Genomic DNA, 14,323 nt, shown 5'->3' with positions numbered 1-14,323 from the left:
GTGGATGGGGACCCTGGTGGCAGGACTGGCCCAACTATGAGGTGGACGGAGACATCCGCCTCAGGTGGCAGCTGGAGAAGCAAGGTAATGTGGTGTGTGTCAGCTGCTGGTGAGATCTTGTGAAGTTTCGCTACTGCTGCCCCTTCTCACATCTCTGAAGCTGCTGTGGGTGACGCTCGACCTGACCACTGCTGGAGAAATGGCATGCGTGAGATCTCGCCAGAAGTCGCTTCCTCTCCTCACTTCTCCCCACCAAAGAAGCAAGAAGAGGCACCAGCTGTGTCTGTGTTCAGGTGACATCTTGTGGACCTCTCCCAAGATTTCGCCTGAACCCAGAAGCTGTGAGCAGGGGAGGGTGATCCCAGATGTTGCCGGGCTCCAACTCTTATCATCTTATCAAGAGGTCCAATTCCACACAATATAGGGTTAGGTGCAGGAATTGGCAGGTGGATGGCTGGTGGTTAAGGGCAATGATTTTAAAAAGAACAAAAAAACTATTGTAGTATAAGGTTAATGGTAAGGAATGGAATGTGAATTAGAAATAATCAGGGAAATAATGCAGCAATAAGTGGAACCTTATGAACGGAGTGCAGGAAAGCAATTTTCAGAAAATTAGTATTAAATTTGTTTTCATGTGGCTGATTTGGTAAAAATTTGGAAAATCTACAAAAATTACTTAGGGACACATCTCTTTTGGCGTTCCCTCCCCTTAAAGATGAAACAGGTGCCATACCTGAGGTCTTCCCAGCACCGGGACTTTCCTATTCCAAAAAGCCACCGCACTGGAATTACTTTTAAGGTGTTTTCTTGCTTGCTGTCCTGTGCTCCTTCAGCAGCCTCAGCTTTTGTAGCTGGAGTCAGTCCGGGGGCCCTCCCTCCCAGGCCAGGTAGGAAAAGGTAGAAAAACCACTGAGCTTGAAGCCATTTCACCTGTCTTTAACCGGGTGTCTGGTTGGTTTTGTGCTTAAAGGCCTGCATGTTCCCTGGAGGAGGCAGCAACGCCCCCATGGCAAAAGGGGAAGGACGGATCGGCCAGCAGGACCCCCGAGTCGGTGTCAGCCAGCCCCTCCAGCCTTGGTGAGTTCTGCTTCCCCTCTGCAGGTGTCTGTGCCTCTTTTTTTCCATCTCCGCCGTATCAAGCAGTTGGTCCCTTACCTCTCTCGCCCTGATCTGGCCACAGTGATCCATGCGACGATCACCTCCAGGCTTGACTATTGTAACTCGCTCTACGCAGGGTTGCCCTTAAAGCTGACCCAGAAACTCCAGCGGGTGCAGAATGCCGCGGCGAGGCTCCTTACAGGGTCCCGGCCGCGGGATCACATTCATCCAGTGCTTTACCAGCTGCACTGGCTCCCGGTGGAGTACAGGATCAGGTTTAAGGTGCTGGTTTTGACCTTTAAAGCCCTATGCGACTTGGGACCCTCGTACCTACGGGACCGCCTTTCCTGGTACGCCCCGCGGAGGACCTTAAGGTCCACAAACAACAATATTCTGGAGATCCCGAGCCATAAGGTGGCTAGATTGGCCTCTACTAGGGCCAGGGCCTTTTCAGTATTGGCCCCAACTTGGTGGAACGCTCTCTCACAGGAGACCAGGGCCCTGCGGGATTTGTCATCTTTCCTCAGGGCCAGCAAGACAGAGCTGTTCCGCCTGGCCTTTGGGTTAGACTCAGCCTGACCCCTGTGTTTTTCCTCCCTCATGGCTTGGATTTATGGAATACTTGAAATGAGGCTGCACTTTAAATTTTAACATTGTATTTTAATCTGTATTTTAATTAATTGTTTTTATGTTTTATTGAGCCCGGTTTTTGACTGGGGAGGGCGGGGTATAAATAAAATATTATTATTATTATTATTATTATTATTATTATTATTATTATTATTATCATTATTATCTCTCCAGCAATGCTGCCGCCTGAAATGGTTTTTTTCCTCTCTCTCTCTCTCTCTCTCTCTCTCTCTCTCTCTCTCTCTCTCTCTCTCCTCTCTCTCCCTCTCTCTCCCTCCCTCCCTCTCCCTCTCCCTCTCCCTCTCTCTCTCTCCCTCTCTCTCCCTCTCTCTCCCTCTCTCTCCCTCCCTCCCTCTCCCTCTCCCTCTCCCTCTCTCTCTCTCTCTCCCTCCCTCCCTCTCCCTCTCTCCCCCCTTCACAGCCTCCAAGGAGCTAGAGGGGGTTGAAGGAGATGCCTGCCACCCAGGTATGGTGGGTCCGGTGCCCCCCTTTCGCCTGAACTCAGAGGAGCTGATGAGGGATGTGGCAGGCAGGGACCGCTCCCTAGCCGGAGTGCTCAGCCCCACCTTGGGTCTGGTGACCGCAGCGGAAGTGATGGGGGACCTCTTCTCCCCCGGTGAGGGTGCTTTGTGGCAGGGGCACGACTGGCCCCCTCAGGCTGGTGCTGTGGGACTCTCGGCGAGGTAGGCATACCAACTGCAATGGCATCCCCCAAAACTGTTGTTATGTAGGGCAGCAAGATCTGGGGGCCAGGGGGCTATGTGGGCCCTTGGCACAGAGCATCCTTCTCCTGCCAGGAGCCCACCTGGGCCCACCACCAGCCTCATCCAGCATAGAGTCATAGAATGGTACAGTTGGAAGGGACCATGAGGGTCATCTAGTCCAATGAGGAATCTTTTGCCCAACGTGGGGCTCGAACCCACGACCCTGAGATTAAGAGTCTCATGCTCTACCATCTGAGCAGTGGGCAGGAGCGGGTAAGGGGAACTGAAGTCCATTAACATCTGGAGGACCACCAGGTGGGGGAAGGATGGCTCTGAGCCTTGAGGAAGGAACAGGGCGTGGGGTAAGGGACCCCTGACCATTAGGTCCAGTCGTGACCGACTCTGGGGTTGCGCGCTCATCTCGCATTATTGGCCGAGGGAGCCGGCGTATAGCTTCCAGGTCATGTGGCCAGCATGACAAAGCCGCTTCTGGCAAACCAGAGCAGCGCACGGAAGTTTACCTTCCTGCTGGAGCGGTCCCTATTTATCTACTTGCATTTTGACGTGCTTTCGAACTGCTAGGTGGGCAGGAGCTGGGACCGAGCAACGGGAGCTCACCCCGTCGCGAGGATTCGAACCGCCGACCTTCTGATCGGCAAGCCCTAGGCTCAGTGGTTTAACCCACAGCGCCACCGTGTCCCTGGGCGTGAGAAAAAGGGAGCTGCCTCACTTAGTGGGGATCTGAAAGTGGGCATGGGGTACCCACATTCAGAGCCCCACTGAGTGATGCAGCTCCCACCTCACAGGGCTGCTGTGAGGATCAGTTGTGGGAGGGGTAGAAAGTAGTGCAAACCACAATCAAAGAGTAGGATATGAATGTATAGGAACAAACTCAGCAACTAGGAACAGCCTCAGCCTCTGTGGGGGTGTGAGCCGGGGGTCTCCCTGGGGTTTCCCTCCTGCTGATGCACCTCCTGGGACCCCTCATGGCTGTCTGTGACTTCCCTTATTCCCCACCCCCACCACTGTTGCTGTTTTATTGTAAATATATTGAGAATTCATAGAATAATAGGATTTGTAGAGCTGGAAGGGGCTTACAGTGATACATGATATGTATGATATAATGCATGATATAACAAGAGCTGAAGGGCAGCGTATTTTTATACTGCTGGCAGCCATTAGCAGCATGACTTCTTTATATTTAAGATGGTGCCGATTCGTTACCATGACTTTGCTTGTCTGCCATTCACACGCAACGCTCAAAGTTCTTCTCCTGAAAGATGTTCAGTTTTGCAGGTCTTGATGCCCCCCCCCACTTCAACACGGCATCTCCTGCCCTTCCAGTATTTTTCATGTGTAGCGTCTTGCCACCAGTTTTATGTATACATTGATGCATAATCTTATTTGTATGCCACCTCTCCATAGTCCAAACCATGCTCAAGGCGGCTCACGTTAAAAAAACACATAACTGCAACATAACATAGGTAGTCATAAGCAATAAATCAGGGCTCAGCAACCTAAGGCCCATGGGCCGGTACCGTGTTTCCCCTATTTTTAGACGTAGTCATAATATAAGCCATAGCAGGATTTTAAGCGTTTAGGAAATATAAGCCATACCCCGAAAATAAGCCATACTCCGCGGAGCGAGACCGCTGAGTGCCCCAGCCAGCCAGTGGGACCCAGCACGCTGGCAAGAGGAGGAGAAGCAGAGAAAGAAGTCACAGCGAAGAGGGATGTCTGGCAAGCGGCGTGGGCTGCCGCCGAACAGGGCCACCGAGGGGGAGGCAAGGGTGTGCGCGGATCCTCCGGGGCCCCCGCAGGCAGAGCTCAGTGCCGGACCTTGCGCTGGACTCCTGAGGGGGGGAAGGAGAGGGGGCGCGAGAGTCACACTGCTTTTTGGCGGATGCCGCTGCGCGAAGCAGCTTTCCGCGTCTCGGGATGGAGTTGCGGGCGAAGAGGCGAACAATGTGAGGCTCGAGGTAGGCAAGACGGAGGGGTTAGGAGAACAAAAAGGCTGGGCAGCAGGCGGCTGCATGCACCGTGGCCTCGAGCGCAGGCTGGGGAAGAGGAGGCGAAGGAGGCGCGCTCAGTGGGGGTTGAGGCATGGTGGAGTGCCCCGAGCCTCTGGGAGCCGGCAGGAGGAGGAGGAGGCTTGCCGGGTCGTCACCCAGCAGCGTGCGTGGAGCGCCCCGAGCCTCTGGGATTGTTGTTGTTGCTGCTGGCTGCCGGAGGCTCGGGGTGCTCTGCGCGCGCTGCTGGGTGACGACCCGGCAAGCCTCCTCCTCCTCCTGCCGGCTCCCAGAGGCTCGGAGCACTCCACCATGCCTCAGCCCCCACCGCACTGAGCGCGCCTCCTTCGCCTCCTCTTCCCCAGCCTGCGCTTGAGGCTGTGACGCCAGGGACGAGCGTGCACTCCTCTCGCTGCTGCTGCTGTCCGGGAGAGTGACGAAGCTGAGCGAGATTCCCCCCCCCAGTCCCGTTCCCGGTCCCGGTCCCATGGGGAGGCCTGACATCACCGGGGCCGGAATATGCCCCCCGCTGCCTCTGGCTTCAGCCCCTGCACGCCTTCTCCCGGGGAGCCTCGGCGCGGCGCTTTGCAGGCGGCCCCGGCGGGAAGCCTGCAGCTACGGCGGCGAAGGCGCCTTGTGTGGAGACCCGACCTACCGGGCCATTTGCACGCGCCGCAGACGGGAGCGCATCAATTCCCGCAGGTTGCGTGTGCTCGCCCTGCCTGCTCTCTCCGCAGCCCAGAACCGGCGGCTGCTGCAGTGCAGAACGCTTCGAGAGCCCAGCAGCGCCGCGGAGCAGAGAGCCTGCGAGGAGGGAGAAGGAGCAGTAAGAGAAGGAGGAGGAGGACTCCTCTGTGCTGCTTGGCGGTGGCACATTAGCAGCACGGTCATGGACACCCCGGGATAGGGGCCCTTCCTGACAGGGTGGCTGCGGCCCCTCAGCGCAAGCTGAGACCCAGTGTCGACGGGGTGCCCCCTCCCCAGCCCAGCCTGCTCCATCTGAACGCGGGGAGGGAGGGAAGGCATGGGCGTATGTGTATGTGTGTGTGTGTGTGCGCACACACACGGTCCAGCCCGCCACAAGTTGTAATACTGTATTTTACAAGTACTGTAATAAAAACAGTAATAATTTTTTTTAAAAAAAAGACATCCCCTGAAAATAAGACACTGTGTGTTTTTTTGAGGAAAAAAAGTTATAAGACGGTGTCTTAAAAAGGGGGAAACACGGTAGCAGCCCACAAGGGTTTTCTAACTGGTCCATGGTGACCACTGCTGCCCCCCCTGCTGCCCACTCTTACCAGTGCAGTGCGGCACGGGGACGGACTTCTGGGTTGATGGCGCCCATGCACATGCGTACGGGTGCTCCTCTGACCTGGATGTGGGCCGGAAATAGCATGTGTGCACACGTGCGGGGCGGAGAAGTGCCTGTGCGCATGCATACATGCTATTTCTGGCGCACTTCCGGGTCGGAGGAGGCCCAGAAATAGCGTGTGCTCACACACATGGGCACTCCTCCGACCCAGAAAAGCGTGCATGCAGACACGTTCTGGTCCATCCTCTGACGGACAGAGCGTTGACGTGCCCATCCTTCGATAAGGTTGCTGACCTCTGCAATAAATGAAACACCAAAAAATGGTTGTGTATTGTATAATGGTTGAACATTGTCCACATATATCATAACAAGCTCTAAAATAAAAACACAGGAAATTAGTATCAACCACAGCAACAACACACCCCAACAAAACGCCCAAATGTTACCCCAGCCCAGGAGTCTTTTGGGCAGCCTCAGCTTTTGTAGCTGGAGTCAGTCCAGACACAGCTTTTGTAGCTGGAGTCAGTCCAGACACCGCCTTTCCAGGCCAAGTGGGAAAGACCTGCAAGGCAGGAGCAGGTTTTCCAAGACTCACAGCCAAGATGGTCATGTGAAGGCAGACAGTGTTGCCTTGGCCTCCTCTCCATTTTGGAGCCATCCCTCCCACAATGCTCTTTGTTGGTGTAGGCAAACCAGCCAGCCCGTCTCCCCAACCTGTGTGGGATCTGCCAGCCCCAACTCCTCCGGCTCTGCCTACTATAACCTGTCGGCTGGCAAGGCTGAGCTACTGAACAAGATGAAGGAGTTGCCTGAGGGAGCTGGAGCCAGTTCGGAGGAGGAAGAGGTGGACCACGACCTGGCCAGGAAGAAGGTGAGCCGGTGGCAGGTGGGCTTTTCCGCTTCAATTTCCAGGCCCTGCACAGCTGCTTGGGGATTAGTGGGCAGAATGGTCTAGGCACTTTGAGTCCAACTTAGCCCCAGCAAGTGGCTCCTGTATTTTTTTGGGTGGGGTGGTGGCTAGAAAAGTCGAGTTGGGAATTTGGACCATTTCTGTTCATCACTAGGACAGTATGTGCTTGCTGCAAAACCAGGGGCGTACCCAGGATCAAAATTAGGGGGGGCAAGGGGCGGGAGGGGAGGGGAGGGGCCACAGTGGGAATGTGGGCGGGGCTACGTGGCCTGCGCCCGCCCAGCTCTTCTGAGGAGGCAGCCCCACGCGCCGGGAGCGGAGCTCCAGAGGCATGCGGGGAACGCAAGCCCATGGCTGCCTCCTCCGCGCCTCCCAGGTCTTCCGAGGAGGCGGCCCCAAGCTCCTGTTCCCGGCGTGAAGCTCCAGAGGCGCGCGGGGAACGCGAGCGTGTGGCTGCCTCCTCCACTTACGCTCCCCGCTCCTGCTTAGCGCTCCTCCGCTTACGCTCCCCGCGCGCCTCTGGAGCTTCGCGCCAGGAGCGGGCGCCTGGGGCTGCCACGCTGCTCCCCTTAGCCTTTTGCTTCTAGGGGGGGCAATTGCCCCCTCCTGCCCCCCTTCCTATGCCCATGTGCAAAACAATTGCAGTTCTACACAAGCCCTGCGCTGCCCAAAGCTGAACCCTGCAAATGGATGGAATTCACTGGTATAATCTGCTTGTACCAGTTGCTACCAGCCAGAGCAGTATGCCTCTGAGGTGACACCCAGTTGCTGGAAATGACAGGTGGGGAGAGTGCTACTGCTAGGCTCCTGATCGTCTTTTGGGCTTCCCCCATTTATTGGGTACTGGTTGGCCGGGATGCTGGGCTACATGGGGCCCCTTTGGCCCGATTCTGCCGCAGCCAGGCTCTTCCCATAGCCGCCTGGCAATTGCCCCCGCCTAACTGCCCCCTCACCCCGACTGCAATCTCTCCCGCCTCCAGGTGCAGCTGATTGAGAGCATCAGTCGGAAGCTGGGGGTGCTGCAGGAGGCTCAGCGGGGCTTGCATGATGACATGAATGCCAATATGGTGCTGGGCAGAGAGGTGGAGAGCCACGTCAAGGGGGTCTGCAAGCCGCATGAATACGAGAAGTTCCGCCTCTTCATCGGTGACCTGGAGAAGGTGGTCAACCTCCTCTTGTCCCTCTCTGGGCGGCTGGCAAGGGTGGAGAATGCCCTCAGCAGCCTGGACCTGGATGCCACTGCGGAAGAGGAGAAGGTACGGGGCAGGTGGCAACCTCTGGAAATGCAGCTCTGAAAGGCCCCTCTCTCCTGTTTGGGAGCTCCAGCCTTATTCAACATCTTTATCAACGACTTGGATGATGGGCTTGAGGGCATCCTGAGCAAGTTTGCAGACGACACCAAATTGGGAGGGGTGGCTAATACCCCAGAGGACAGGATCACACTTCTAAATGACCTTAACAGATTAGACAACTGGGCCAAAGAAAACAAGATGAATTTTAACATGGAGAAATGTAAGGTACTACACTTGGGCAAAAAAAAAAGGAGAAAGGTACAAATACAGGATGGGTGACACCTGGCTTGAGAGCAGTACATGTGAAAAGGATCTAGGAGTCTTGGTAGACCACAAACTTGACATGAGTCAACAGTGTGATGCAGCAGCTAAAAAAGCCAATGCAATTCTGGGCTGCATCAATAGGAGTATAGCGTCTAGATCAAGGGAAGTAATAGTACCACTGTATTCTGCTCTGGTCAGACCTCACCTGGAGTACTGTTTCCAGTTCTAGGCAACACAGTTCAAGAAGGATACTGACAAGCTGGAACGTGTCCAGAAGAGGGCAACCAGAATGGTCAAAGGCCTGGAAACGATGCCTTATGAGGAACGGCTTAGGGAGGGAGCTGGGTATGTTTAGCCTGGAGAAGAGAAGGTTAAGGGTCACCCTATGATAGCCATGTTCAAATATATAAAAGGATGCCATATAGAGGAGGGAGAAAGGTTGTTTTCTGCTGCTCCAGAGAAGCGGACACGGAGCAATGGATTCAAACTACAAGAAAGAAGATTCCACCTAAACATTAGAAAGAACTTCCTGACAGTAAGAGCTGTTCGGCAGTGGAATTTGCTGCCAAGGAGTGTGGTGGAGTCTCCTTCTTTGGAGGTCTTTAAGCAGAGGCTTGACAGCCATCTGTCAGGAATGCTTTGATGGTGTTTCCTACTTGGCAGGGGGTTGGACTGGATGGTCCTTGTGGTCTCTTCCAACTCTATGATTCTATGATCCTTGTCCCCAGACCAAGATGTTTGCTGCCGTCATCCCCACCTCTTTTTTGCCTTAGACAGACCACATCTGGAGTCCAATTCTGGGCACCAGAGTTTAAAAAGGATATTGACAAGCTGGAACATGTGCAGAGAGTGGCAGCCAAGATGATTAAGGGTCTAGAAACCAAGCCTGATGAGGAACAGCAGAGGAAGTTGGGAGTGTTGCGCATGGATAAGATGAGATTGAGAGATGTGAGAGGAGATATCCTGTCCCATGGAAGATGGAGCAAGCTTGTTTTATCCTCCTCTGGAGGGCAGGACCCAATCCCATTGTAGGCAAGTAGATTCTGTCTAAACATTAGGAAGACCTTTCTGATTGTATGAGATATTAAAAACCTCCAAGGAAGGAAAGAAAGGAAAGGGAGTCTGTTCCACTGTTGAACAGCTCTTACTGTCAGAAAGTTCTTTCAGATGTTTAGTCAGAATCTCCTTTCTTGTAACTTCTGGAAGCCAGTGTTTTGGGTCCTCCCCTCTAGAGCAGGAGAAAACAACCTCACTCCAGCCTCCACGTGACAACCCTTTAGATATATGAAAAGTGCTATCATATCTCCTCTCAGTTTTCCAGGCTAAACATACCGAACTCCCTCAGCTGTTCCTTATAAGGCTCAGTTTCCAGACCCTGGATCATGTTGGTTGCCTTCCTCAGCACCCATAGAATCATAGAATCATGATCCTTTTCATAGAAAATCATAGAATCATAGAATCATGATCCTCCTCCTAGATCCTTTTCACATGTACTGCTCTCAAGCCAGGTGTCACCCATCTTGTATTTGTGCCTTTCATTTCTTTTGCCCAAGTGTAGTACTTTACATTTCTCCTTGTTAAAATTCATCTTGTTTGCTTTGGCCCAGTTGTCTAATCTGTTAAGGTCATTTTGAAGTGTGATCCTGTCCTCTGGGGTATTAGCCACCCCTCCCAATTTGGTGTCGTCTGCAAACTTGCTCAGGATGCCCTCAAGCCCAGAATTAGACACAGTATTCCAGGTATGGTCTGGGCAAGGCAGGATAGAGTGGGACTATGACTTCCTTGGATCTGGACACTAGACTTCTGTTGATGCAGCCTAGAAGAGCGTTAGCTTTTTTGCTGCTGTTGCACTACGCTGTTGTTGAGGGTGGGCATGTGCGCCTGGGTGTCCTGTGCCTGCTTCCTGGTCTTCCTGCTCTGGGTTTTGACAGCTCCCTCTCTTCTCCCTCCCCCAAATCAAGGTGGCCCTCCTGGAGAAGAAGCGGCAGCTGATGGGACAGCTGGAGGATGCCAAGGAGCTGCAGGAGCACGTCTCCCGCCGGGAGCGCTTGGTCTTCGCCAGTGTCTCACGCTGCCTGCCGGCGGAGCAGCTGCAGGACTACCATCACTTTGTGCGCATGAAGTCGGCACTTGCCATTCAGCAGCGGCAGCTGGAGGACAAGATCAAACTGGGCGAGGAGCAGCTGCGCTGCCTGCGGGAGAGCCTGCGCAGGGGACCCAGGGAGTACTAACCAAAGCCACCTGGGCTTTCCTGCATCGCAGGGGCCTGGGCTAGAGGACCCTCAGGGTCCTCTCCAACTGTACCAGTTGCTATTCAGCTGGTGCCTTCCTTCGGAGACTGCTTTCTGCTCACAGTGCCTTCTTGCTCTCAGGACAGTTATTGTTGCCAAAGATTGCCAGGCCAGATCACTGCATCCCCACAACCTCCTCTTCCATGGCTGGGGTTGGGGGCTCAACCAAAGTGTGCTTTGCTAGGAAGACATTGACACCCGCTGCTCGGGAAGGCGAGGGAGGGGTTCCTGGAGCTCCACTGAGATGAGGACTCCCAGGGAGGCAGCCATCTTCTCCCCTCTGGAGCCACCAACCACCCAGCCAAGGAAACTCCCCTAAACAGCAGCATAATCCTCTGGCACCCACTGCTTATTCCAAGGCCTGGCTTCACCTTGCACGCCTTTCCTGCCTCCTGCCGCACAATTAATTTATTCCTATCTTAGCTTTCCTTCACTGAGATAATTGAGGGGGGTGGGGGTGGGGTTACTGGGATGGGCCAACACAAACGTCAGCCACATCCCTTGAGGGCGACATGTCCTGCACCTCTCACTGGTATGCTGAGCTTAGGATGTGTTGTGGAGTCTGTGCTCCTTCCCCTGCCCCCTGGAAGTGGCTTCTCTGCAAGGGTGGGGTTTTTTTGTGGGAGGGAGGATTCAAGCACAGAAACAGCCCCCCCTACATGCTTCCCAGTTCCTTTTGTTCCATTTGCTTCCTTCCTCTCATTCCCCTCCCAGCACCTCGATCCAAAGTTTCTCTTGCCAAGTTCAAGGGCAGGAAAAAAAACCCTCGTCTTTCCCCATATCGAGATCTCTTGCTGGGGAGTTGCCATTTTGAGTTGTTTTGAGCTCTGCTCATTTCCTGCACAATCTTGTTGGGGAAAAGCCGAGGACCTGTTTGCAGATCCTCCTCCCTCCCTCCCTCCCTCCCTCTGTGTGTGTGTGTCCCTCATGGCCTGGGGAGCTGCAGCAAGCCCTTTGCACACTGCAGATTGCCTGCTGATTCCTTGATCTGATGCTGAGCCCCCCCAGCTCTACCCAGAGGCAATCAGAGGAACCAGTGAAGGCGGTGAAGGTCCTGTGTGAGTGCCTGGAGGCGGTTCAAGGATGGATGGCGGCTAACAGATTGATGTTGAATCCTGACAAGACAGAAGTACTGTTTGTGGGGGACAGGAGGCGGGCAGGTGTGGAGGACTCCCTGGTCCTGAATGGGGTAACTGTGCCCCTGAAGGACCAGGTGCGCAGCCTGGGAGTCATTCTGGACTCACAGCTGTCCATCGATGCACAGGTCAATTTTGTGTCCAGGGCAGCTGTCTACCAGCTATCTCACTAGAGTGGTGCATGCTCTAGTTATCTCCCACTTGGACTACTGCCATGCGCTCAACGTGGGGCTACCTTTGAAGGTGATCCGGAAACTACAACTAATCCAGAATGCGGCAGCCAGACTGGTGACTGGGAGTAGCCACCGGAGCCATATAACCCCGGTCCTATAGAATCTTCATTGGCTCCCAGTATGTTTCCAAGCACAATTCAAAGTGTTGGATCCAAAGCAAGGGAATCTTTAAACCCCTAAACGGCCTCGGCCCTGTATACCTGAAGGAGTGTCTCTGCCTCGGACACCCGGGTCCCTCTCCTGAACGTTACAGGGGACCAGGCCTTCTCGGTAGTGGCACCCTCCCTGTGGAACACCCTCCCATCAGATGTCAAGGAGATAAAGAACTACATAACTTTTAGAAAACATCTGAAGACAGCCCTGTATTTTGATGTTTGATATTTTACTGTCTTTTTAATATTTTGTTGGGAGCTGCCCAGAGTGGCTGTGGAAACCTAGTCAGATGAGCAGCATATAAATAATGAAATTATTGCATTATTATTGAAAAGGGCTTCCCCCAATACAGCCAGCCTCGGCCCCCACTACCACCGTGTGCTGATGGGGCCCCCTGTTCCCTGCCTGCGTAAAAGGCAGAGCCGGCCCACCCATGAGGCAAGGTGAGGTGACCACCTCAGGCAGCAGGATCCACAGGAGCAGCAGGTGCCAATGTTGATCTTCCTCCCCACCCCACCCCCTTGTTCCTAATGTAGATATCTTAGCTTCCTGATAGCTATGTGTTGCTTTGAATGTATACTTTATATTTGACTTTCTTCTGTAATGTTTTCTTCTGGATCGTTTTATTTGATGTTTTAATTTAGGTTGTAACCTGCTTTGAGTCCCACCTCCTAAAAATATAAAGTAGTGTAGATATGAAATTTGTTGTTGTTGTTGTTCCTGATGTAGATCTTCTCTCGCCTCTTCTGGCCTGGTGGGGAGGGAGAGGGCCATTATGGGGTTTGCCTCAGGTGCCTAAATGTCTTGGGCTGGCCTTGGTAACAGGGCCGTCTTAAGCGCCCCTGGCGCCGTGGTGCGCCGGATCCCTCCGGCGCCCTCCGCCCCGTTTACAAGCGCGGTGGGTGGGCGCCGCGCACCGTGTGGCTACCACAGGCGCTGCTGCACAGTGGGCGGGTGGGCGGGCAGACACAGCACGGTTGCCATGGCCACAACTGCACGGCGGACCGGCTGGCCGGCCAGCGGGCGGCTGCAGCTCGCGGCGCCCTCCTGGCGGGCCAGCGCCGTGGTGCCCTGCGCCACCCAGCCGGCCTGTAGGGCCGGCCCTGCTTGTTAAGCAGGCTTAGTGCCGGCAGCAGGATGTATGTCCTGAGAAGGTGCAGCCTTTATTTGCACAAGTCCTTGCTGGAGGGTGGCTGCTGCTGTGGCTCCTTTCTTCCCTTGCTGGGTTGTGGAATCCTAAAGCAGCGGGCCTGATCTCCGTACTCTTGGGTAAAGTGCCTTCATTACATGCTGACACAAAGCGAGGGGCCACCCATGTTTTATTTGGCTCGTATCCCATTTGCCAGTCCCTGCCTCCTCTCCTCTGCTGCCACATACATGCCTTCTGCTTGCAAATCAGGCCTTTGGGAGTTGCCTGCCCCCTGAATTCTCCATCTTCATGCCCCTCAGAGACATCATGTAAACTGGAGCTAATACCCCAGAGGACAGGATCACACTTCAAAATGACCTTAACAGATTAGACAACTGGGCCAAAGCAAACAAGATGAATTTTAACATGGAGAAATGTAAGGTACTACACTTGGGCAAAAAAAAAAGGAGAAAGGTACAAATACAGGATGGGTGACACCTGGCTTGAGAGCAGTACATGCGAAAAGGACCTAGGAGTCTTGGTAGACCACAGACTTGACATGAGTCAGCAGTGTGATGCAGCAGCTAAAAAAGCCAATGCAATTCTGGGCTGCATCAATAGGAGTATAGCATCTAGATCTAGGGAAGTAATAGTACCAATGTATTCTGCTCTGGTCAGACCTCACCTGGAGTACTGTGTCCAGTTCTGGCCACCACAGTTCAAGAAGGATACTGACAAGCTGGAACGTGTCCAGCAGAGGGCAACCAAAATGGTCAAAGGCCTGGAAACGATGCCTTATGAGGAACGGCTTAGGGAGCTGGGTATGTTTAGCCTGGAGAAGAGAAGGTTAAGGGGTGATATGATAGCCATGTTCAAATATATGAAAGGATGTCATATGGAGGAGGGAGAAAGATTGTTTTCTGCTGCTCCAGAGAAGCGGACACGGAGCAATGGATTCAAACTTCAAGAAAGAAGATTCCACCTAAACATGAGGAAGAACTTCCTGACAGTAAGAGCTGTTCGGCAGTGGAATTTGCTACCAAGGAGTGTGGTGGAGTCTCCTTCTTTGGAGGTCTTTAAACAGAGGCTTGACAGGCACATGTCAAGAATGCTTTGATGGTGTTTCCTGCTTGGCAGGGGGTTGGACTGGATGGCCCTTGTG

At 53.8% G+C, this 14,323-nt stretch overlaps 1 protein-coding gene across 2 annotated transcripts in view; it reads left to right on the top strand.

Moving 5' to 3' along the window:
* SHROOM4 (shroom family member 4) overlaps nucleotides 1-12,733 on the top strand; it is a 60,234-nt gene extending 47,501 nt beyond the window's left edge. Inside the window, exons 7-11 of one of the 2 annotated variants that reach the window (XM_060270516.2) lie at nucleotides 971-1,077; nucleotides 2,150-2,411; nucleotides 6,441-6,624; nucleotides 7,644-7,919; nucleotides 10,181-12,733. In XM_060270516.2, the coding sequence (XP_060126499.2) occupies nucleotides 971-1,077; nucleotides 2,150-2,411; nucleotides 6,441-6,624; nucleotides 7,644-7,919; nucleotides 10,181-10,450 (1,099 nt within the window). In that variant the 3' untranslated portion in view covers nucleotides 10,451-12,733. Of the gene's footprint in view, nucleotides 1-970; nucleotides 1,078-2,149; nucleotides 2,412-6,440; nucleotides 6,640-7,643; nucleotides 7,920-10,180 lie in introns of both variants that reach the window. The other variant, XM_088665205.1, reaches the window with a different exon arrangement.
* Nucleotides 12,734-14,323: the final 1,590 nt, after the last annotated feature.

The sequence above is a fragment of the Zootoca vivipara genome, chromosome Z2 (genome assembly GCF_965207765.1).
Source record: "Zootoca vivipara chromosome Z2, rZooViv2.hap1.1, whole genome shotgun sequence".
Taxonomy (NCBI): domain Eukaryota; kingdom Metazoa; phylum Chordata; class Lepidosauria; order Squamata; family Lacertidae; genus Zootoca; species Zootoca vivipara.
This window is presented reverse-complemented; position numbering and strand designations above follow the sequence as displayed.